The sequence below is a fragment of the Gopherus flavomarginatus genome, chromosome 2, assembly GCF_025201925.1.
Source record: "Gopherus flavomarginatus isolate rGopFla2 chromosome 2, rGopFla2.mat.asm, whole genome shotgun sequence".
In the NCBI taxonomy this organism is placed as follows: Eukaryota; Metazoa; Chordata; order Testudines; family Testudinidae; genus Gopherus; species Gopherus flavomarginatus.
In genome coordinates, this window is record NC_066618.1 from 252,327,648 (window position 1) to 252,353,768 (window position 26,121).

The 26,121-nt window shown below is 44.8% G+C and overlaps 1 protein-coding gene across 1 annotated transcript in view; it reads right to left on the reverse strand.

Moving 5' to 3' along the window:
* Positions 1-26,121, reverse strand: part of CNGB3 (cyclic nucleotide gated channel subunit beta 3) — a 110,423-nt gene that overhangs the window by 45,294 nt on the left and 39,008 nt on the right. The window contains exons 4-6 of the mRNA XM_050940872.1: positions 6,237-6,379; positions 4,069-4,260; positions 2,069-2,277 (exon numbers count right to left, since the gene is read on the reverse strand). Of these exons, the coding sequence (XP_050796829.1) occupies positions 2,069-2,277; positions 4,069-4,260; positions 6,237-6,379 (544 nt within the window). The remainder of the gene's footprint in view (positions 1-2,068; positions 2,278-4,068; positions 4,261-6,236; positions 6,380-26,121) is intronic.

Consider the following 26,121-nt stretch of genomic DNA (forward strand, 5'->3'; position numbering starts at 1 on the left):
AGCTAGATTAAAACTAGCTTGTGGATGCCTATCTGAGCTGCAATTACATCTCCAATTGCAATGTAAACATACCCTTGGTTTTGAATCTTCTTGTTGCCGTGCACTTGTGATATCTGATGTCATCTAAACTCATTTTTGCATGTTAATTACATTTGTTTATTAAACTTGCTACTGAAACAAAGTAATTATGCAGGGGGGAGAAGGACCCAACCAAAATCTCAGATCCGAATGCCTCTGAAAAAGTTAAAAGTCCACATTTGGATCTGAAATTTGCAGGCAGGTCCCATGTTTACTGGAAGATGATGCTTCATGAGTGGGATTGGGAACATGTGCAGGAAAATCAGCAGTAACTCTTCAGTAGATTCAAAATTTTGAGAGAGGCAGAGCATAGCAAAGTTTGCTTGTGTTCAGTTCACTTTCAGATATGGTGACTTAGAGCCACCTCTGCTGCCATAAGATGGTGAAAACTACATCTTTTCATGCCAGCGAGCATCACTGCACTTCACAGGGGATTTTTTCTCTCTCTCTCTCTCTGTGTGTGTGTGTGAGAGAGAGGGACATTGAAGGCAGCAGGGTTGCCAGGGTCTCCACAGGAGTCCCACTAGTGGAGGCTCAGAGAATGTACTGAGTCAGTGCATCATAGATTATTAGGGTTGAAAGGTGCCTCAAGAGATCATCTAGTCGAACCCCCTGCTCAAAGCAGGACCAATCCCCAAATCCCTAAATGGCCCCCTCAAGGATTGAACTCACAACCCTGGCAGAGGGGTGGCAGGTGCCTTGTACCACTGCAAACCCTCTCTCTCTCTGGCAATTTTTCCACCACTGAGAGCCCTACATTCTGCCCTCATAGAACCTCTGGGGAATCTGGCTTGCTGAATTTCAGCTGTGTCAGGAAGTAAGTGAGTGTGATGGAATCAGTCAGTATTATACTGTTGTACTGAAAATTCCCTTAGGCTGAAATGACACTGGAGGAGAGCCCAGGTAGAATAATGCAACCTGAGCATAGTAGGCCAAACAGTTAGTTTACTCAGAAGCTGACTGGGTCATTGCCTTGCATCAACTTTGCAAGATATTCTTTGCTACCCTTAGCTCAGCAGAGGCTTTATGGATCTCTCCTCAGTGAATTTTCTACCTCCTCTCAAATAAATTGCCACATCCCAGTCCTTCCTAAGCCACTCTGTTCATGCAACTCTAGATGAAGTGTGTTTGCCAATATCAGTGCCCTCTCTACTTTCTATCAGATGCTTAAAAACAACGAGGAGGCTGGTGGCACCTTAAAGACTAACAGATTTTTTTGGGCATAAACTTTCATGGGTAAAAAACCCACTTGTTCAGATGTATGTTTTTGACAGCTAAGTATTCTCTACTTGTTTCCTTCTTTTCATCACTGACTTCACATTTTTTGAGACTTGCTGCCTTTTGATGTCGGTAAAGAGGCTGGAAATTGAATAGTAAATCTTTTACCAAAGGATATTGTAAGGAAAAAGTTTGTCATGTTAAAAGGTGGCCAAAGTTTTTATTTAGATGACCTATGTATATGCTTTTGCCATGTTCTCCATATATAACTGAAACGTACAAAATTGGGCTAGTAGAAAAACCTTTGTTTTCATCTGCAACATCTGTACTAAATGAGTGACTCTGTGGAGAGTTGCAAATTTCACACACATTTCTTTGGCTAAATTTCCATGTGGTCTCAGCTGCCAGAGAAGCTGCATCGAGCTGCTCTTTTCCAGCTGTGTAATTTGGGTGAGTAAGAGCTTTAAATCTGATCTTGCTGCTATCATGTGACACTTCTGAGTTTGCCTTTACCTTTTCAATGGCTGTTGTGCATAAATAGAATACTGGTGTAGCATGTACAGTATGAAATGTATGTTGCCTCTTTTCCAAAGCAAAAGAGCTGAAGATCAGTGCAGAAGCACATACATATACTTGGCTAAATAAAGAAGTGCAGGTGTGCCTTGCAAGAAAAAGTCTATTTGAGGTTTAAACAAGTTTCTGCTTCATGTCTAATAACGTAGTTCAAAGTACAACAGCAAATGTGGAAATTCCACTTCCCACTATTACTTACTATTATATCTCCACCTTTTACAAATTGCATTCGGGGCTGGAACACCAACAGATCACACAAATAGCAAATATCACAAATGGTGTCTACGAGGAGCCAATAGAATATGTTGCTTGGTGTTTGTACTGGGAACACACAGCGCAGTGGAATGAACCAGCAGTTCCAGTTATAAGCAATGGTAATGATCAGGAGCCACACTACATAGCGGCGATCTGGAAAAGAAAACAGGAGCTGGTGACTTAATCAGTATGAAATCATTATCTTCTTATTTCTCTCTGTGTTTGGGAATAAAGGGCTCATCCTCCAAGGAAAGCAGAGCAATTTGCAAATGTACCAGACATTGTGATCTGGAGGAATAAACACTGGCTTGGGAGGTAGGAAATCCTGAGTTCTAATGGTGACTAAACCATTCCATTGCTGTGTAACTTTGGGTAAGGCACTTCATTTCTCTATGTTTCCCCACCTGTCAAACAGGGATGCTGATGATAGTAATACTTATTCACCTCGCTCATGGAGTGATGTGAGGATCAATCTCTTCATATCAGTTCAGTGCTTTGAACATATGAGGGGCAATATGAGCACTATGTAGTTTGAGGTGAGATAATATTTCTGAAAACTTATGACATATTGCTATGGAAGGAGATCTTTAAAAAAAAAGGCTCTCTAAAATGTTAGTGGAGTAATCACTCCTGTTTCCTCCTTCGTGGTACCCCAAGTTTCAGCTAGTGTACTATCTACATGTCTACATAGACAAAACTAGAGAAATAACCCTATAGCATCTTTGTTTGTTAGACTGTTATAGATGGAATTATAATTGCTTTTCCCAGATATCCAGAAAGAAATAGGGATTATTCCAGTTCATAGTAACTATTCATTGTAAATGTTCCTTATAGGAATATGCCACAGTGCACGGCAGATAAACACAGATCTCTAAGGATCTATCTACATTGTAATTAGACACCCGTGGCTGGCCCATGCCAGCTGATTTGGGTTCTCAGAGTTTGGGCTAAGGGGCTGTTTAATTGCCGTGTAGATGTTCAGGCTCCAGCTGCAGCCGGAGCTCTGGGATCTTCCCGTTTCGTTAGAATCTGGGCTCCAGCCCAAGCCCAAATGTCTACACTGAAGTTAAATAGCCCCTTACCCTGAGCCTCGCAAGCCCAAGTCAGCTGGCATGGGCCAGCCACGGGTTCTTAACTGCAGTGTAGATGTACCCTGAGTCTTCAGAATGTTTCACAGCATTTTAGACATGAGAATACCATTGAGTTTAATTGGTGATTTACAGCCAAAAACCTGTGTAACACTTCATACTCAGGAGTGGAAGTTCACTCATTTCACTGTTTTGACTTGTGGGTTTCAGAACACTTACACTTTTCTGAAAGATCCCAACCCTTATAGTTAAAAACAGAAACAAACTGCTAAAACAGTTTCTGTGGGAGCAGAGAAGATCACCTTCTGCCTTTTATAACACAGCATGATCTGTTAAAGGGAGTCTGTAAGAGCTAGAAGTCACACATGGAATTTATTAAAGGAAGAGGGTTGGATTCACTTATGTTTAAAATAGGGCTTTAAAATGGGAAAAAGTCAGAGACTGAACAAAAAATACCCGTACATGGTTTTTTTGGGGGAGTACTTATAAAACTTGTCCTGCTTGGGTTAGAGTCGGATTTTCATGACAACTCTTTGTTAGGCTTCAAAGACATTTCAGCACTGTAGGACCAGTGGCCTTAAGGGGATCAGGCATTGGGCTGGGAATCAGGAGACCTGACTATTCCTGGCTCTGCTGGTGAGCTTGGGCAAGTCACCTCACCTCGTTGTGCCTCTGTTTTCACTCTCACCATTTGGCTATTGACACTGAAAGTTCTTCAGGGAGAGACTGTCTCTCACTACAGACTTGTGGAGTGGAGCTCTGACCTCAGATACGGCATCCAGCCACTTTAACTCAAGCAATAATTTTTTTTATCCTGCCGTTCACACCTTCCTTTGTGTGACTACATTTGGTTTACCTGTGTATGCATCTATACTGTCTGGTAGCTCCATCTTCTTCAGGTATTCTTTCAATGGTGGTTTCTTGAATTTACAGCACAGCATGTCACAGTAATGATCCTCTGGCTTGGCATCACCTTCCTCTTTTTTTTCTTCGTCTTTTTTCTCTTCTTTTGGTGGGGGTGGAGGCAGAGGCTTCTTTTTAGATGGAGCTAAGCATGTGAATGTCACAGAAGGGAACATTTAACAATGGCATGCACACTCCTCACTGTTGTGACAGATCTTGAGAGCCCCAACATATTAAAGGCCATGCAATCGAATCCTTAGTGTTTACTGCTACAATTTTCAGTTCTGTTTTCAGTTAGAAAACAGATTGGAGAATAAATTCACACTGACATAGGCAGGCACACTCCTGCTAACACCAACAGGATATTTAGTGCTGGGTGTCACAGGGGGAAATATGATACTACACTGTCTTTCCCTGGACAGTCAATGCTTGTACAATTAGACACTTGCAGGCTTGAGATGGGGTAAGGCAGGAGGTACCCAGGCATTTATTCTTGCATGACTGTTGTAAACTTGCCATGGATGGGATAGAATTGCTCTGGGATCAGTTCTGCCATACTTGAGCTGAGTTTCTTACTCTAAAAGTAGTCACTTGATTTCAGCAGGGCAACTTGCAGAGTAAGACAGAACTGAGTATGAGTAGTAAATTGGCAAACTGGACCATCTATAATTTAAAAAACAAAGTAATATAAGTGCCAGAAAAAGGGGTAATAGGTTAACTGACATGGAAGAAGTAAAAAAAAAATCTGACCATTTCTTTCTTAGCTGGCAAAGTTTATAACAGTTTAGACACTCATCCTACATGCTATATTTTCCAACTTATTAGAGTTCAGGAGATCAATAAATAGCTTCCGAAAAAAATATAGAATATGAAGACTACACATTCTTCCTCCTCTTGTGCAAAGGAAGGAAAACAAGCTTTTTTTCTGGAAAGGAACAACATCAGTACTATGTTTAATTATTTTCAGGTGAGATGTATTGCCTTGTGCTGCCTTATCCCATTCTAACCTACATACCTGGCATACTTAATGATGCTGGAAGATTATTGCCAGACCTTAAACTTTGGTTACTTTTACAAAAGATATCTCATCTCAGTATCACCTATGTGCTCACATGTAGCATATTGCCACATATGCCTTCCTATAAGGAATATATCTTTGATTCCTAGGAATACAGATAAAATAACCGAGATGAATCTAGAAAGTAGTTTGAAAATGATGATCCTGAACAGTCATAGTTGGAGACTTACCTCTATTAAAGCAGCAAAGAATCCTGTGGCACCTTATAGACTAACAGACGTTTTGGAGCATGAGCTTTCGTGGGTGAATACCCACTTCCTCAGATGCATCTGAGGAAGTGGGTATTCACCCACGAAAGCTCATGCTCCAAAACGTCTGTTAGTCTATAAGGTGCCACAGGATTCTTTGCTGCTTTTACAGATCCAGACTAACACGACTACCCTCTGATACTTGACCTCTATTAAAACTATTTAATGAGGTGCCTCAATGGGTTTAAATAGGGCCACATTCTCAGCTGCTGTAAATTAACACAGGGGTTCTCAACCAGAAGTATATGTACCCTTGGGGGTACGCAGAGATCTTCAAGGGAGTACATCAACTCATTTAAATATTTGCCTAGTTTTACAACAGGCTACATAAAAACACTAGCAAAGTTAGTACAAACTAAAATTTCACACAATGGCTTGTTTATACTGCTCTATATACCATACACTGAAATGCAAGTACAATATTTATATTCCAATTGATTTATTTTATAATTACATGGTAAAAATGAGAAAGTAAGCAATTTTTCGGTAATGTGCTATGACACATGTATATTTTTATGTCTGATTTTGTAAGCAAGTGGTTTTTAAGTGAGGTGAAACTTGGGGGTACACAAGACAAATCAGACTCCTGAAAGGGGTACAGTAGTCTGGAAAGGTTGAGAGCCACTGATAACACAGCTCTATTGATTTCAGTAGAGATATGCTGAATTATCCCAAATGAAGATTTGATCCATGATTCTTGAAATATTATCTTCCAGCATTTTAAACTCTCAGAATGGGATTTCATCTTTAAACCACCAAATAAATAATTATCTTTTGAGAACTAAAGCAACTTACAAGTTGTAGGACTGCCCTCATGAGAGGACAGTAGTGGCTCAGTCAGTTTTTCTTTATAGGCTGATGTCCTTGCCCTCATTTTTTTGACAATCTCTTGCAGTTGGGCTTCAGTATACTCATTTACAACATGGCCTTTAGATGAGCTAATCAAGACAAAAGAAGAACAGTTAAAAGTATTGGAAAGGAATGAAAGAAAACAATCAGCATCAGTGCTATGATATGAATAGAATTCAAATGCAAGAGCCAGATGCTGGTTTGTGCTAAGGTCCCTTTGTGCTACTGAAGTTATAATAAATAGGTAGCCAAGAAGTCTCCCACGGTATGTCTGCACTGCAGTGGAAGCCCAGAGTCAGTGGAACTTGAGTCAGCTAACTTTGAGTTTGAGAAACCAGGGTCCGAGCATCTGCACTGATTGCTGACACTAGATGAAGAATATTTTAACCCAGGGCAAAACCTGGGGCTCCAGCATCCTCACTGGGGTACTGCAGACTTCCTACCACTTTCCCAAAATGTGGCCACTCTGGCCCTTTGTTCATGGCAGTGTGGGAAAAGTTGACTGTCCATCCCACGTTACAGGAGGTTTGAACAGCCCACCAGCACATCCTGCAGAGCCATCCGTTTGATCTGCATGCTCCCAGCAATCAGAAACCGCAACTTGGAGGAGGCACCATGTGAAGAACTTCTCTCACTTGCGCTTTCATTCCTGATTCTGGAAATTGTCAGAGCTTCCTTGAGACAGGGGTGGACATTTCAGCAGTGTTTTCTGACCCATTGTAGGCATCTGACAGAGCTAATGATAGGATGGGTGTGAGGACACAGACCTGGTGGACTCCAGCTTGCTCAGGCTGCTTGTGACACTCTATGTAGCTGCTGATGCTCCCTGTGGAGACGGATGATTCTGGAGCAGGGCCACAAGCACAGACTGGAGAGGCCACATCGTCCTGCAGATGTGGGTCCAGAACTTCCACATGAAGAAAGCTTCATTTATGATGGGACTCACGTGCCCATAGATTGCCCTCCTCAAGGAGCACATTAAACCACCAAGGTTACTACTACTCCATTGTTATGCAGGCCCTCGTAAACTACAGTGGCTGATTAATGAACATCACTGTGGGCTGCACTAGTAAAGGTCATGATGCCAGTTTTCCGATAGTTGGAAATCTACATTCATGGACAGACTGGGCCACTAGTCCCACCAAATGACATTTTCATAAGTGGATTTGCTGTCCTCACTGTTATTCTGGGAGAACCCATGGACCCCCTTTTGCCTTGGCTTATGAAATTATATCCTGGTTTTAGCGGCTCTGGCAAAGAAGGTTTAATTACACTTTCAGCAGGTGTAGAATGGTGGTTGAATGTGCATTTGGCAGACTGACAGCCCGGTGGTGATATCTACAGACCTGTTTGGATTCCAGTGTCATCAGCGCTATCTGGATGACTGGGCTTGCTGTGCTCTTCACAATTTTTGTGAAAGCAGAGGTGAGCCATTTCCCCCTGAATGGATCTGTCACAGTGATGGACTGCTGAACCAGTACACCCAGCTTGAGCTGGATAAATCTGGGCAACAGAAGTCATGGATGCTCTGTGCTCCCACATTATGGACTTGCATGTGCCCATGGAAGAGGGAGAACAGTACCTTTTATGAATGTATGTGTGTATAGTGGGTTTTATTGCTTGTAGGGGAGGGTTTTATTGCCATGCATTGTATTTATAAATGATATGGCAGCTTATGACAAAGGGGGAGGGTGGACTTACAATATGGACTGATGTAAATAATTCATTGATGTAGATAGCTGTACTGAGAATTATTTTTTGCATACAGTTTCCCAGTTGTCCCTGATCATGTGTCACTTTTATTATTTGAAACACACATTAGATGATGTGATGCAGTGATGGCAATACAATTTTTTAAAATAAAATAAAAACCTTTATTTTTAAATATTTGTTGGAAAGATACAATATTAACCATTGCTAGACAGGCCACCTGCCGTTAGCACACTACTGACATCAAAACCTTAAAAAAAATCCCCCAGAACAAAGTGCATGTACATGTGCAAAAAGTGAAACCATTTACAAGATAGAACCCCCCGACTGTTATGAGTCCCCTGGCCCCATTCCCCTTGTCCTTCCTTCCATGTTTGCCACCCACTTGGGGCCAGGGAAGGGGAGTGCAGGTGTCCAGAGGGGAAGAGTGCAGCCTGGAGGACTTCATGGGGGCACATTTGCCCTGAGCAGCCACTGATGGGACCTGGTTGCATGGGCCATGCAGTCATGGAGTTGTCCAAGCTGTTCCTGGCCTGCTGGACAGGGTATTGCACAAAGGATGCTGGCCACAGGACAGACGCAGCAGGAACCTGCAGTCTTGAGGACATTAGAGATAGCATCTGCCCAAACAGTTCTTTCTGCTAAGCTTTCTCATCCTCCCTTAGCCACCGTTCCTGTTCCAGGAACTGCAAAACAAATGTCTGCTCCAACTCTGTGCTCCAACTGTGAAGCCAGCCTGAGCCTTTCCTGTTGCCTCTCAGCATGTTTTTCCTCTTGCCAAAAGTCCCTCTGTCTTACGTACTGGACCTGGTTGTTGGTCTTGTCCAGAACTTCAATCATAAATTCAACATGGAAACGCTTCCTCTTGGAATGATCCAGGAAGGTATGGTGTGGGCAAGCTGAGGAGGTATTGTAGCCAGTCGAGGTTGATGGGCCTGGAATAGGACAAGACAGAGTGAATTATTGTCTCAAGTTGCTCAGTGCAGGAGCACAGAAAATAAAATCTGTTTTGAAATTTCAAAGACTTAAAATGTTACTTTTTAATACTGAACTACAATATATAGAAAGGGGGATGCCTCAGACCACAGACTCCCTGGACACAGCCTGGTTATTGCAGTGAAAGAGGTGCAGAGAACATGTTAAGTTAAAAAAAATTATAACTGCTTTTTTCCCTAACAATTGCAGACCACGTGGGCTTTGGGGGGAGGTCAGTGGCCGAGACATGCTACATAAACCTTCTCTGATGTTTCAGGCATTCCACATTTTGGAGGACATAATGAATTTTGTGGTGTCTGATTGGCAGAGAGGCGTTATTCCAAGCTGCCAGTAGGAAACCAGCTGTGCATGCCCTTGAAGTATTTAAGCGGATGGTGACCAAACAGCACATTTACACATGGAGTGTGCTGGTCAGCTATTGAGATGGACCTGAAAAATATGCCCTTTCCCAAAATATGACTACCTATCTGGAGTTCCTGCTAAGGGAAAGTTTGCAGCTGTCATCACCCAAAAATTTTTAAAATAATTGGAGATATACCTATCTCCTAGAACTGGAAGGGACCTTGAAAGATCATCAAGTCCAGCCCCCTGCCTTCACTAGCAGGACCAAGTACTGATTTTTTCCCCAGATCCCTAAGTGGCCCCCTCAAGGATTGAACTTACAACCCAACCCTGTGTTTAGCAGGCTAATGCTCAAACCACTGAGCTATCCCTCCCTAGCCTCAGGATTGGGTCACAATTCATGAAGGAATCAACAAGATGTTGTGCTAACATCCACATGGGTTAGTGCCTCCCCACAGCTTCCAATACAGCCTGTTATGACTGCATGCAGACACACAGAAATCCACTACCATCCCTCTTCCCCCACCCATGGTCCCCCCCCCACCATTCCCCAGCATATTTCTGGACTGAATTCAAAACCTGTCATATTTGGGATGCATGATGTCATCACCCACGGACTGTATGCATTGCATTTAACAGAAATGGACTACATTTGAAAAACCTTTTCTAGCCAACTCCACCACAATTCACTGTTTTCATTTGGCTCGTTACACAGTTGAGTTGGTATGGAGTGGTGTATGTAGAGGGAAGGCACAGTAAGGTTCTTATTTTTAACAAACTGGAATGTTGTAGCAAAAAATGTGCACCTTCCCAGGAAAAAAATTCTTTAAAATCCTTCTTTTACTGTTTGTGTTTCCCAGTCTCCATTTTGGTTGGGGTGAGGGAATACCAAAGCACTAGCATGCCATCCAGATGCATGCTGCTACCCAGGGTTTGTAATAACTTTTGCATTGGTTCATAGAATGCATTCCTATGTTAATAAACATAAAAATGGAGCCAGAAACTTACCAGGCTCTGGGGTGCTTCTGTCTCTTCCATTTCTCCTGCAAGTTCCTTGCCAGCTTCTTCCTTATTTGCTGGTATGCATAGTCATTCTTGATACTCTTACTGAAATTAACTGTTTTGCTGGTTAGGCACTGGAGATTAACCAAAATCTGGCTGTACGCCCATGACCCTTAGGCAGGGCTCTTTGTAAAGGACTATTTCTGATTGGTGGCCATTGCAAATGCAGAAGGTTCTCTGAAAGTGTGTTTATAGCTCAGCAATCAGAATAAAATTGAAGGGTTAAATGCCAAGCTGCTGTGCTAAGATCGGGAGGGTTGCTCTGTTTCCTGGAGGTTGATTGACTGGCGACTTGTGGGATAAAGAGGACAAAAAACACTGGCCCATGGGATTGTGGGATAGTGAAGATGGCCTCCCAGGCTCTAAGTCTGGCATGGCTGCGTGCACATGGCAAAACAATACCGCTTGAACCCTGGGTCCTAGCTGGACTCAGGCTTGGATCCTCCACTCATGTAGGATTTTGCAACCTTGGGTCTGAGCCCAAGTCTAAGAGATTTATGTGTAGACAGATGGGGGGTTAAGGCTTGAGCCTGAGTCTGAGACAGGGCTTTCACTGCAGTGTAGACATAGCCCCATTGTTCTTAAAGCCATCATAGCTGGCTCTATGCAAGTCCCCAACATCAAGAGTAGGAGAAGAATATTTCAAGGAGTTGGGGTCAGAATGCTGCTTCTATAATAGCCCAGAGGGAGGGGTGGTATAAACTGGTGCTATTGAGAGGAATCCTTAGGGCAGCTCTAATGTGCTCCAGGGGCTGTTTCCTATCTCTCATCTGCACTGAGCTCTACTCTGGCCTGTGAGGATTTAGCCCTGAGGGTGTTTTCACTAGGAAAAAAAGTGTGTTCATGGTAAGTAACATGAGATAAAAACCTAGTGAAGACAAAGTAGTTTGTTGTTTTCACACCTGTTAGCAGGTTGAAGTAAAGACTGTGGGGGAATCCTAGGGTTTACCTTGACTTGATAACTCATGTTAAAATTGCACTGTCCTGTCTTCACTAGGATTTTACTTTGTGTTAGTTACCGCATATTAGCCAACATGAAGTAAAACCAGATCTTTTTTTCCTAAGGAAGATAAGGCCATAGCATGGTAGTTATAGTTGCTTCCATATATATAGCAGGAGGCCCAGTACATTTTTATTCAGTGGGAAGATAAAGTTGAAATGTCAGCTGAAACTCTTCAGAAATCTATTCAACTGAGGAAATAAATTATCTGATATTTAAATATGCTGGACACTCACATCCATTGAAATCAATAGCTTCAGCAAGAGCTGTGACTGCTCAGTACCTTTAAAAATCAGCTCAAAAGATGCTTAAATCTCTAAACTGGGATATTTTGACCTTGGAGAACTTAAAAGGCATTTCTTGATCCTCCATATTTTAATGTAATTCCATTATGGAAATGTTTCAGAGATTAAGTAAAACCTAAGGACTCTGAAAATCAAGCAGCCATGGTTCTTTTATAAAATTTACTTATAAAGTAGAAACCATTAAAACTGATCAAACACATTAAAACTGAGGTCAGCCTATGTTTTAGATGTATGAAAGCTTCCTCAATATATTGGTATTTTGTCAGCAGTTCACTGAAATAGGATGAAAAAGTTGTTGTAAAAGAATTGTCCTCACTTCAAAGATAAGATTTAATGTCATTCTAAGATGTTTAATATATTTCAAAACATCTGGAATAAATTCAAAGATGTTTTTGGGTGAACCTCCAAAGGTGAAAATTTGGGCAGCGGTTCGGATAAATATGCAGGTATTCAGGATGTTTATTTTAACTTCTTATGTGCAACTGGGCAATGCAGACATCTTTAGCCCTTTGCATGATGTGCAGCAGGCATGCCATCTCCCATGCAGCTAGGGCCTGCTCCAGCTCCCTTTGACTGCAGTGAGACTTGGAGTGGATCCGTCATCAGTTCATAAGGATGATGCAGGACAACTTCTTCAGCATCATCTGGGAGGGCTAGCATTGTGTATATTTGTGTAAGTCAGTGGTCTGAATGAGCTTTTTCCTGCCATCTATTGGAAAAGTGGGGAAAAAGACCTCAGGAGCAGAACGTATTTGTTTAGACACAGTTATTTGTCAAGGTGATCAAGAGACATAGGTGCTCTGCCAAAGCCATTTTCTTATTGCATGACTATAGCAGAACTTTACTTAATATGGCCTAATTGAGGGGCCACTCTAATGTGAACCTCAGTCACTAGGACCAGCTCTACACTACACAGTTAGGTTGACTCAAGGCAGCTTACATCCACCTATCTGTGGATGTGACTTCACCTAAATTTGGCTCCCACCGACATAAGTGACCTGCTATGCTGATTTAATAACACCACCTCCCTGAGAGAAATAGTCATGGTCGGTGTAGTTAGGAGTGTAGACACTGTTATTTATGTTGACCTCCAGCAGCCAGCCCACAATGCCCCAAACTGACTGCTCTGGTCACCATTGTGAACTCTGCTGCCCAAGGGTCAGGTAGACAGGAAGCCCCCACCCCCTTTAAAGCTTCACAAATTTTTAAAATTCCTTTTCCTGGTTGCCTGGCTTGGTGAGCACATCTAGCAGCTCTCCATTATTGAGTATAACTGCTCTTCTGATCATTCCAGCTACACACTTGAGACATGGTTCTGCTTGGAGAAGGCAGGAGATACTGAGTCTCCTGAGCCTGTGGGGAGAAGAGGCTGTGCAGGCACGGTTCCGAATCAGCTGTAGAAATCTGGACATCTAGGAGCAGATTGCTCGGGGCATGCAGGAGGATGACTACCACAGGGACTAGCAGCAGTGCTGCATGAAATCCAAGGAGCTGTGGCAGGTATACCAGAAAGCAAGGGAGTCCAATAATCAATCTAGTGCCAAGAAGAAGACCTGCAACTTTTACAAAGAGCTGCATGCCATCCTTGGCAGACACACTCCCCCCCGAGCACTGTGGATACTTCCAAGGAGCTTCTCAGACAACAAATGGATGCTGCGGACTCTGGTGGACCTGCAGGTTCAACAATCCTTTGCTCACCTCCATCTGCAGCCCATAGACAACGCAATACTGGGATCTCTTCATACCCCCCTCACCATTCTATGTGTCACCAGCAGCTGCTGCATGGCCCTTACCACCTGGGAGGACATTAAAGACAATCACAGTTTCACATGCCCTGACCTGTGAAAGCCACAGCTGATGTATGTGTAGCTGAAATGGAAATTACTCTTCTTTCCCCTTTATAAGTTCTGTTGTCTTAATTTATTAAGTTTTATATATATATATATATAAAATTTGCCAGCACTATTATGATGGGTCCTGCACTTTCTCCTCCTGTGGAGGTTCAAGGCACTGTTTCTCACCTCTGAACTGGGGTATCAACTGTCCCACTAATGTCCCAGAAAAGTGGAGTGGAGAGGGAGGGACCTGGGCCCACCCTCTACTCCAGGTCTCATCCCAGGGCCCTAGGGATAGCGGTGAATGACTTGAACTAGCAATTCCTTCCCCTGGGCTACTTCCCTCTCCGGCCCTTCAGTTTGTGGGGCTTCCTGCCCTCTCTCTGCTTGGGGCAAGTTTCTCCCAACCCCTTGTGTTTGTAGAATCCCTTTGCTCTGCACAAGCCAGGTTTCCCTTTACTTAGGGTCTTGGTCTTCTGGCCCATCACAGCACTTCTCCAGACAGCTCTCTGCTCCAACACCAAACCACTCTGCTTCAACTCCTACAACTGTTTGATTGAAGCAGGGGGGGTTTATCAGGTGACTGGCTTCAGGTGCTCTAATTGGATTAATTGGTTTCAGGTGCTCTAGTTAATCTGTAGCAACCTCCCTTCCCTCTAGAAGGAATAAGGCTCTCATGATCCTGGGGCTTACATATCTCCCATCGATCACTCTCCTGCTGCCCTCTAGCCATGCTATATCACAATATATATATATATATATATATATATTTTCAATTACCTGGTTCATGTTACAGAATAAAATTCTATTTTTTGGAACAAAATTCATCTTTATTAGTTCACAACAAATGCTGGCTGATGGTGAGTAGGTCTGACAGTGACCAATTTTCTGTTACTGCACTATGTCACAGAACCAATAACGTCATTCAGAAACAATATGAATAGCAGCACTGACAACATTATATTCCTACATACACAGCACTCACTACAAGTTTCATACTGAGCTACAGAAGAGCAAGGCCAGCTGGAGCATGCCAGAGCAATGCACATACTCTGGCTCACTATTAAAATGGTCTTTCAAAGCCTTCCTGAGCCATATAGTTCCATGCTGAGCTCTTCTTATAGCCCTTATAACTGGCTGTTCAAATTCAGCAGATAGCCGCTCCACCTCCACCCCTGAAGAAACGTTTCCCCCTTTGCTTCACAGATATTATGCAGGGACACAGAAGGCAGTTATAAGCATTGGGATATTTATCTCACTGAGGACCAATCTTGTAAATGAACAATGCCAGCGACCTTTCAAACAACCAAAGGCACATTCAACTGTTATACTGCACCTGCTGAGCCTATGTTGCAGTGCTTCTTGGTGCTGTCAAGGTGGCTGGTGTACAGCTTCATGAGCCAGCGGACCAAGGGGTAGGCTGGGTTGCCCAAGATCACTATTAGCATTTCAACATTCCCAATGGTAATCTTCTGGTCAGGGAAGTAAGTCTTTGATTGCAACTTTGTGTTCTTAAAGATATGAGCATCATGCACCTTCCCTGACCAGCCCACACTGATGTCGGTAAAGCATCCCTGATGATTCACCAGTGCTTGCATGACCATAGAAAAGTAACCCTTTCTGTTGATGTACTCGTGGAAAGGTGATCTAGTGCTAAAATAGGGATGTGCACCCCATCAATCACCCCACCACAGTTCAGGAACCCCATAGCTGCAAAACCATCCACTATGTCCTGCATATTTCCCAGAGTCACAGTCCTGTGTAGCAGGAAGTGATTAATGGCTCTGCATACTTGCATGACAATGGCCCCTGTGGTGGATTTTCCAACTCCAAACTGATTCCTGACTGACTGGTAGCAATCTGGTGTTGCAAGTTTCCCCAGTGCAATCACCACTTGCTTCTCAACTGTCACTGCAGTTCTCATTTTGGCGTCCCTGTGCTAGAGGGCTGGGGCAAGTTCAGCACACAAATCCATGAGTGTGGCCTTGCACATCTGAAAGTCCTGCAGTTACTGCTCATCATCTCAAACCTGCGTTACCATGTGACCCCCTCCAGTCAGTGATTGTTTCTTGGGCCAGAAGTGGTGCTCCACCATCTGCAGCTGCTCCATGGACGCCAACAACAACCTTGGATTGCTTCTTTTTATGTCTCACAGTAATCTAGCCTCCAAGGAATTGTTATGCTCCCTGCAGCTCCTCTTGCAACTCTGCAAATACTGCAGGATTGCTTGCAATGCTCGTGGCAATAGTGCAGAGCTGTGCAGGCTCCATGCTTCTGTCAGAGAGGGTGGACAGGAGGAGGGACTGTATGGGTTTGTGGGTTTTGAAAAGAAGGCACAAAAATAATGGCATGCAGATGAAATTATGAGCTGGACAACGCTGCATTATGGGAGGTTAATCCCATGCTCCCAGACTCATTTCGACCCCATCACGCATTGCAAGAACTTCCCAAAAAACTCTGAGCTAGATCATGGCAAGTTGCACAGTGGGATAGCTACCCATGGTGCACTGAACTGATGTAACTTAGGTCAGCATCATTTTGTAGTGTAGACATGGTCCAAGTGTGAGGTAGTGAAGTAAATCCAAATAAACATCAGATGGGGTGGGGACAGGTGTTCTTACTTAGTGGAGAGAACTTTGTTTAAAGAGTCCTAGCTGCCATTTGATCCTCCCTCTCTAGTATTTAAAGGCAAAACTAATTAGACTTAATTGAATGTCCTTGTCTCTTCTCATTGATCACCAGTATATTAGTCTAGGGACTGAGCCTTAGACCTGGTGTGGAGACAATAGTCCAGTGAAAGATCATACAGCGGAATGGTGGCAATGAGGTTCCCAACTACCCAGTGAAATCGCTAGAGGTGAACTCACTAAAAACCAGGCTAGGTGGTGGAACTTCAGAACATGGCATCGCGGCTAAAGGCAGTATAGTGAGGGATACAGCAGCAGCATCCAAGCACCTCCTACCCAGAAAATCCTAGAGATGTGATTGTGGGGCACTGTAAGACCCAGCTGGACCCAACCGGACTAAGGACACAGCAGAGCGGCAGAGATGGCAGCAACAGTGGTGGGCAGTGGCAGAGATAGCAGTAACAGCAGTGAGTAGCAGCAGAAGCATCACTCGCCCACCTCGTCCTGGGAGCTGCAGGTGAACCCACCTGAATGCATCCCTGGACTCTGTCACTTTGCTGACCTCAGACAACAAACTGTGAGTGGTGTGCAGTGGAGGCATGATAAAGGGACATCCATCCATAGGGTGTGCACTCCACAGGGTGGGAAACTGAGGTAAAGGTAAAACTGAGCCTAAGCTTCTGTGGGGGAAGCTGTTTTACTTATTGTTTGCATACGTCTGAGTTATTGTTGTGGTGTTTTTCAAAATTAATGCTGTGTTCCCTCTCCCCTTCATACAAGTTTTCTTTTTGTTATACACAGACTCAGTGCTTGGGAATGTATTGCACTGTATGGGTGCCCAGGGGAAGTATTTAGTTTTTTTCCAGATTTCTGGAACTGGTTTTGTAGTTTTTAGACGAGTCCCTGGATACTGAAGTTGACCCTTGTTGCTGCTCACACCATCTGGCAGAAGGGTTACGTTGTCAAATTAAAAAACACCTTTAATGACACAATTTTTCACTTCTCCTGGTCTTCTAATGCATTGCAAATTGCAGCAATCCAGTGGATGGGGTGCTGGAACTATTTGTATGGTGGGGGAGCTGAGAGCCATTTAACCAATCTGTGAATCTGGTATATAATGGAAACTACTTCTAGCCAGGGGATGTGGCAGCACCCCCAGCACCCCTAGTTCTAGCACCTATGCCAGTGGACAGCATAAAACAAGTTGATTTGTTTTACAAACATCATTGCACTTTTAGTTGTTTCCACGGTAGCAATGAACTCTTCCATTGTTTTCCTACCACCTTTATGTTAATGGATTACATTTTATTGATTTGTGAACTCTATATTTTTCAGTTGGAGCTTTTCTCCATTCCTTTCCTACCCTTCTGCCTGCATCTGCAGCCACTGTCACCTTTTCCTCGACACTGTAATAACCTTAGTCCCAGATCTGGACCTTAGCGTCCAAAATATGGGGGTTAGCATGAAAACCTCCAAGCTTAGCTACCAGCTTGGACCTGGTACTTGCTGCCACCACCCAAAAAATTAGAGTGTTTTGGGGCACTCTGGTCCCTCTGAAAAACCTTCCCTGGGGACCCCAAGACCCAAATCCCTTGAGTCTCACAACACAGGGAAATAATCCTTTTTCCCTTCCCCCCTCCAGGTGCTCCTGGAGAGATACACAGACACAAGCTCTGTGAAACTACACAGAGAGACTCCCCCTCTCTGTTCCCAATCCTGGAAACAAAAAGTACTTTCCTATTCCCCCAGAGGGAATGCAAAATTAGGCTAGCAATCCAACACACAGATCTCCCCGATTTCTTCCTCCCACCAATTCCCTGGTGAGTACAGACTCAATTTCCCTGAAGTAAAGAAAAACTCCAACAGGTCTTAAAAGAAAGCTTTATATAAAAAGAAAGAAAAATACATACAAATGTTCTCTCTGTATTTAGATGATACAACACAGGGTCAATTGCTTAAAAGAATATTGAATAAACAGCCTTATTCAAAAAGAATACAAATCAAAGCACTCCAGCACTTATATTCATGCAAATACCAAAGAAAAGAAACCATAGAACTTACTATCTGATCTCTTTGTCCTTACACTTAGAAACAGAAAATTAGAAAGTAGAGCTACTTCTCCAAAGCTCAGAGAGAGCAGGCAGGCAGACAAAAGACAAAAGACTCAGACACTCAATTCCCTCCACCCAAAGTTGAAAAAATCCGGTTTCCTGATTGGTCCTCTGGTCAGGTGCTTCAGGTGAAAGAGACATTAACCCTTAGCTATCTGTTTATGACACGCCCCCCAAATTGCAGACAGTGGGGAAGCTCACTGGCGGCGATTTCCTTCTAGAACTTGAAAATAAACAGATTAATACAACACATACACCTTTACCTATACTCCTAAGTATATAACTAACAGACTTCTACATTTTAAGAACACTTTTTAACTACTGAATTCTGGGAAACTCTCACGGGAGAGTGCATCAGCTACTTTGTTAGAAGCTCCTGTGATGTGTTGAATTTCAAAATCAAAATCTTGGAGAGCTAAACTCCAACGAAGAAGTTTCTTGTTGTTCCCCTTGGCAGTATGAAGCCACTTTAGTGCAGCATGGTCAGTTTGTAGTTGGAACCGCCGTCCCCAAACATATGGGCGTAGCTTTTCCAGGGCGTACACAATGGCATAGCATTCCTTTTCACTGACTGACCAGTGACTTTCCCTCTCAGACAGTTTCTTGCTGAGAAACACGACAGGATGGAAGTTGTGATCCGTTGCTTCCTGCATGAGCACCGCTCCTATACCACGCTCAGATGCATCTGTGGTTACTAGGAATGGCTTGTCAAAATCCGGGGCCCTGAGCACAGGGTCAGACATGAGCATCGCCTTAAGCTGGGTAAAGGCCTTTTGACACTCATCAGTCCACTTAACGGCATTTGGCTGGGTCTTTTTGGTCAGGTCGGTCAATGGGGCAGCGATTTGGCTGTAGTGTGGTACAAATCGCCTGTAGTATCCGGCCAAGCCTAAGAAGGATTGGACCTGCTTTTTTGACTTTGGGACAGGCCACTTTTGGATAGCATCCACCTTGGCCTGTAGGGGGTTTATGGTTCCTCGACCCACCTGGTGCCCCAGGTAAGTCACTCTGTTTTGGCCTATTTGACACTTTTTGGCCTTAACAGTTAGTCCGGCCTGCCTGATGCGCTCAAAGACCTTTTCCAGGTGTAGTAGGTGTTTGGGCCAGGAGTCTGAAAAAATGGCCACATCATCGAGGTAGGCAACTGCAAATTCTCCCAGTCCAGCTAGTAGACCATCTACCAGCCTCTGGAAGGTGGCGGGTGCATTTCGAAGGCCGAAAGGAAGGACATTGAATTCATACACCCCCGCATGGGTGACGAATGCTGACCTCTCCTTGGCAGGTTCATCTAGCGGTACTTGCCAGTACCCCTTGGTTAAGTCTATTGTAGAGATGAACTGGGCACGTCCCAACTTTTCCAATAGCTCATCGGTACGTGGCATTGGATAGTTGTCCGGATGAGTTACCGCATTTAGCTTACGGTAGTCCACGCAAAAGCGTATTTCCCCATCTGGTTTGGGTACCAGAACCACTGGAGATGCCCATGCACTGGTAGATGAGCGGATTATACCCATCTGTAGCATGTTCTGGATCTCCCGTTCTATAGCAGCTTGGGCATGAGGAGACACTCGGTAGGGTGGGGTTCTGATTGGGTGAGCATTACCTGTATCAATGGAGTGGTATGCCCGTTCAGTCCGTCCTGGGGTAGCTGAGAACAATGGGGCGAAGCTAGTGCACAGCTCCTTGATTTGTTGCCGCTGCAGACGTTCCAGGGTGGTTGAGAGGTTCACCTCTTCCACGCCACCGTCTTTTTTCCCGTCGTAGTAGACACCGTCAGGCCACTCAGCATCATCTCCCTGGACTGTAAACTGACAAACCTGTAAATCTCTGGAATAGAAAGGCTTGAGAGAATTAACATGGTACACTTTAGGCTTTAGTGAGGAATTGGGAAATGCTATGAGGTAGTTTACAGCTCCCAGGCGCTCTTGGACCGTGAATGGCCCTTCCCATGATGCTTCCATCTTATGGGCCTGTTGCGCCTTCAAGACCATAACCTGGTCTCCTACCTTGAAGGACTGATCTCTGGCATGTCTGTCATACCAGGCCTTTTGCTCTTCTTGAGCATCCTTTAGGTTCTCTTTAGCAAGGGCTAAAGAGTGTCGGAGGGTGCTTTGTAGGTTGCTTACAAAGTCCAGAATGTTAGTTCCTGGAGAAGGCGTAAACCCCTCCCATTGCTGCTTCACCAACTGTAATGGCCCCTTAACCTCGTGACCATACACCAGTTCAAATGGTGAAAACCCTAAACTGGGATGTGGTACAGCCCTGTAGGCAAACAGCAACTGCTGCAACACTAGGTCCCAATTATTGGAGAATTCGTTGATGAATTTTCGTATCATGGCCCCCAAAGTTCCATTGAACCTTTCCACCAGGCCATTGGTTTGATGGTGGTATGGGGTGGCAACCAAGTGATTCACCCCATGAGTTTCCCACAGTTTTTCCATGGTCCCTGCCAGGAAATTAGACCCTGAATCTGTAAGGATGTCAGAGGGCCAACCTACCCTGGCAAAGATGTCTGTTAGGGCCAGGCACACAGTGTTAGCCCTGGTGTTGCCTAGAGCGACTGCTTCTGGCCATCGGGTAGCAAAGTCCACTAAAGTCAGTACGTACTGCTTTCCTCTGGGCGTCTTTTTTGGGAAAGGGCCCAGAATATCCACAGCTACTCGCTGAAATGGGACCTCAATTATGGGGAGTGGCTGGAGAGGGGCCTTGACCTGGTCTTGAGGCTTTCCCACTCTTTGGCATACCTCACAAGACCGGACATACTTGGCAACGTCCTTGCCCATCCCCTCCCAGTGGAAGGACTTCCCCAACCGGTCCTTGGTTCTGTTCACCCCAGCATGGCCACTGGGATGATCATGGGCTAAGCTTAAGAGCTTCCCCCGGTACTTAGTTGGAACCACCAACTGTTTTTGCGGCTGCCATTCTTCCCGGTGTCCACCAGAAAGAATTTCCTTGTATAAAAGTCCTTGGTCTATAACAAACCGGGATCGATTAGAAGAGCTGAGAGGCGGTGGGGTGCTCCGTGCCGCCGCCCAAGCTTTCTGAAGGCTGTCATCCGCTTCCTGCTCAGCCTGGAACTGTTCCCTTGAGGCTGGGGTCACCAGTTCTTCCTCAGACTGTGGACTTGGGCTTGGTCTCTCTGGAAGCGATGTAGGTGATGGGGTTGTTTCCGTTGCTGGTGAACCGCTCTCCGCTGGTGCACCTGAGGGTATTTCAGGCTCTGGCTGAGCCTTTTGGGTATGGCTGTCTGTTGCTTCTGCCAGTTTTGGCTCGCTGGCACCCTCTGGCGTTGAGTTTGAAGATGTAGTTGCACTTGCTGGTGCTGGTTGCTGTTCCAGTTCCGGGCCTGGGACTGGAGGTGCTGTGGCTGTTTCAGTGGTAGGCATGGAATCCGGGTCCACTACCTCTGTCTGGGTCTCTGGTAACACAGACGGGGCCTCTGTGGACGGCTCAGGAACAGGAATGGGTCTGGAAGCTTGCCTGGTTTGGCTACGTGTAACCATTCCCACTCTCTTGGCCCGCCTCACCTGGTTGGCCAAGTCTTCCCCCAGTAGCATGGGGATAGGATAATTGTCATAGACTGCAAAAGTCCACATTCCTGACCAGCCTTTGTACTGGACAGGCAGTTGAGCTGTAGGCAAGTCTACAGCTTGTGACATGAAGGGGTAAATTGTAACTTTGGCCTTTGGGTTGATGAATTTGGGGTCAACGAAGGATTGGTGGATAGCTGACACTTGTGCCCCCGTGTCTCTCCACGCAGTAACCTTCTTTCCGCCCACTCTCAAATTTTCCCTTCGCTCCAAGGGTATTTGAGAGGCATCCGGGCCTGGGAATCTTTGGTGTGATGGTGGTGTAATGAATTGCACTCGCATGGTGTTCTTGGGACAGTTGGCCTTGATATGTCCCAGTTCATTACACTTAAAGCATCTTCCATCTGATGGGTCACTGGGCCGAGGTGAGTTACTGGAGACTGGTGAGGTTGAAGGGTAGGGTATCTGTGGCTTTACTTGGGTGGTATGTGGGGTCTTTGGCTGTCCTCGGTTGTAGGGTTTATGGTCTGTGTGCCCCCTGGGGTAATCGTTCCCCTTGACAGTAGCTTTCTTGCTTTCTGCCAGTTCCATCCATTTGGCTTCAATCTCCCCCGCCTCAACGATATCTTTGGGATTTCCATCTTGTATGTACCGTGTGATGTCTTCAGGAACACCATCCAAGAACTGCTCCATTAGTATGAGGAGGTTCAGTTCTTCCAAGGTTTGAATGTTGTTTCCTGTTATCCAGGCCTCATAGTTTTTTGCAATGTAGTAGGCGTGTTTGGGAAATGACACCTCGGGTTTCCACTTTTGGGTTCTGAAGCGCCGACGGGCATGATCTGGGGTTATCCCCATTCGGTATCTGGCCTTGGTTTGAAAAAGTTTATAGTCATTCATTTGCAGCTTAGGCATTTCAGCTGCCACCTCTGCTAAAGGTCCACTGAGCTGTGACCTCAATTCTACCATGTACTGGTCTTCGGGGATGTTGTACCCAAGACAGGCTCTTTCAAAATTTTCCAAGAAGGCCTCGGTGTCATCCCCTGCCTTGTAGGTGGGAAATTTCCTGTGCTGTGGAGCAATAATTGGCGCCGGGTTGTTAGGGTTGGCTGGAGTCTGTTGCTTAGCCTTTTCTAATTCCATGGCCTGTTGGTGGGCTTCCCTCTGGAGTTCTATTTGTCTTCTGTGGGCTGCCTCTTCTTCTGCTTGCTTCCTTCTATGGGCCACCTCTTCTTCTTCTTGCTTCCTTCTGTGGGCCAACTCTTCTTCTGCTTGCTTCCTTCGGTGGGCCACCTCTTCTTCTTCTATTTTTCTTTTGTGTGCTGCCTCTTTGATTTGTTCTTCTCTTTCTTTCATCTCCATTTGTCGCCTGTGTTCAGCTTCTTTGAATTGCTCTTCGGCCTTAATTTTTGCCTTAGAAGTCATGGTTCCTGTTTTCTTGTGTTGGGGTGCCCTCCGGTGTTTATCTTCTGAACTGCAGGTTCTGTTGCCTCCTGAAGTCTGCCTAGCAACAGTGCTTTTTTCCTTTTCTCTCTCTAGCTAATGTTCAATGAAAGGAAACCAGAAAAACCACTTTATTTGCATGCATATAAGTGCTGGTACTTGCCTCCTAATGGGAGGGCTATTGCATGACAAAAGACCCTCAACAGTCCCTTAATGGCTTCTCGCTTAACATGCAAGCCACAAACTGCCAGAGAGAGCAGAAAAAAAAATTTCTCTCTGGTTCCCTTTAAAAACCAAACTGTTTCTCTCTGCTAAAAAGCCCTTAGCAGAGAAAAGAAAAATATAATATTCCTACTGGCTTCTGGATTCTGTCTAGATCCTCCCACCACTGCCACTCATGACATAACCTTAGTCCCAGATCTGGACCTTAGCATCCAAAATATGGGGGTTAGCATGAAAACCTCCAAGCTTAGCTACCAGCTTGGACCTGGTACTTGCTGCCACCACCCAAAAAATTAGAGTGTTTTGGGGCACTCTGGTCCCTCTGAAAAACCTTCCCTGGGGACCCCAAGACCCAAATCCCTTGAGTCTCACAACACAGGGAAATAATCCTTTTTCCCTTCCCCCCTCCAGGTGCTCCTGGAGAGATACACAGACACAAGCTCTGTGAAACTACACAGAGAGACTCCCCCTCTCTGTTCCCAATCCTGGAAACAAAAAGTACTTTCCTATTCCCCCAGAGGGAATGCAAAATTAGGCTAGCAATCCAACACACAGATCTCCCCGATTTCTTCCTCCCACCAATTCCCTGGTGAGTACAGACTCAATTTCCCTGAAGTAAAGAAAAACTCCAACAGGTCTTAAAAGAAAGCTTTATATAAAAAGAAAGAAAAATACATACAAATGTTCTCTCTGTATTTAGATGATACAACACAGGGTCAATTGCTTAAAAGAATATTGAATAAACAGCCTTATTCAAAAAGAATACAAATCAAAGCACTCCAGCACTTATATTCATGCAAATACCAAAGAAAAGAAACCATAGAACTTACTATCTGATCTCTTTGTCCTTACACTTAGAAACAGAAAATTAGAAAGTAGAGCTACTTCTCCAAAGCTCAGAGAGAGCAGGCAGGCAGACAAAAGACAAAAGACTCAGACACTCAATTCCCTCCACCCAAAGTTGAAAAAATCCGGTTTCCTGATTGGTCCTCTGGTCAGGTGCTTCAGGTGAAAGAGACATTAACCCTTAGCTATCTGTTTATGACAGACACTTTGACCAGCACATTGGTTTCTAGCACAGGATGTCACAGCAATACAAGGCAGCAGCAGGGAGAGTCAGCAGGAGCAAGAAACTCATTTTGTAGATGACCATATTTCATAGGAGGTAATTGATATACCTGGGTTAGAAAATCTAAGTGGAAATGAAAATCACCTGGCTGGAGAAGTACTATTTAGCGACAGCAGTAAAGACAGATTTCCTTTTATTAATGTAACTGCTTATTATATGATACCTAAAGTGAATCCTCTGAGGTATATACATCAGTTTTCCAAAGGCAGCTATATAAACCAATATTTGATATGGAATTTCTTGTTGTTCAAAATATTGTTATGGTAGGAATCACCAGGTGGCACTGTTACACATAGTCTTCCAGTGCTTTTTCTCAGTATGTGAGGAATTTTTTCACTCTTCGAAAATTGCTTGTGTTGTCGACCGTTTTTGGTTACACATGTCTCTGGGTAGAGGGAACAAAAGTAGCTGTCCACCACTTTTACACCTCCCTGTTGCTGGGACCAGCTAAGGGCTCATTCAGCCTCCAGATCAACTTCGGACAGCCTTGAGGTTGCACCCAACTGCATTAATCTGTAAAGGGTTGTTCTGGCAGCTGAGGATAGTAGGAGAACTGCAGTATCCTGGCCATGTCCCTTTTTACTAACTGTTCTACTGACATGCCCCTTCTCCATGGGCCAAGAATGAGAGGTAGTTGGCTACGTTGGATCTATGTCACTGGAGGATTCTTCTTTACAAGGGGAAGCTTCAGTGGGGTATGTAAGACAGCTTTAGGTCTGCTTTGCACCACCATAACAGTGCAAAGCAAATTTAACTGCTGTTTGGGTTTCCAACCTTGGAGGGCAGTGGACAGATAGAGGGGGAAGAGGGAAGGGTTGTTCTATCAGTCTAAAATATGTGAGAGGCTCTTGAATACTCCAGTGATGTGAACCATATGTAAGCGGGGGAATGGTCCCGCTATTGTGGGGAACTTTCCTGGCTTCTGCACTAACCCGGTGAAGCGGGTTGGCGAAAGGATCTGAGTCCTCGCTCCCACTTCCTTTACCCAGAGGCCTCCCTGCCCTTGAGGACTCCCTTTCCACTCTTCTGTCTGGCAGAGTCCTCGTAACCCCAACAAGGTTGGGCCCAGGATTCCTGGGGAGCTCAACCCCCAACCCTGCTGTGGTCACCCAGGACAGGGGCTAGGGTGTCCCCACTCTGGGGTACTCTCTTTGCACTGCGCACCTCCCTGACTCACTGATCACATCATACAATTTAAAGCAAATATAAGTTATTTAATTAACTATTAATTTTAAAAAAGAATAAGGAAAAATGGGAAAGGTTAAAGGAAAACACATCACCCCGCTCTGTGGCAGGGACCATCACAAACAGTGTCTCTGGACATCAGGACACTTCACAGTCTGTTCCTTGTAGGTCCCAGGTCTCCTTCTCAGGCCCTGGCTGTGCTGCAGGGATGCTGCAGGTCAGATAGTTGCTCTGGTGGTGGCCACACTCTCTCAGGCTCTGGGTGGCAGGACCCTTCTCCCCAGTGTCACCCCTGCTCTGTCAGGGTTATGATCCCCCTCCAAGTCTGGCCTGCATG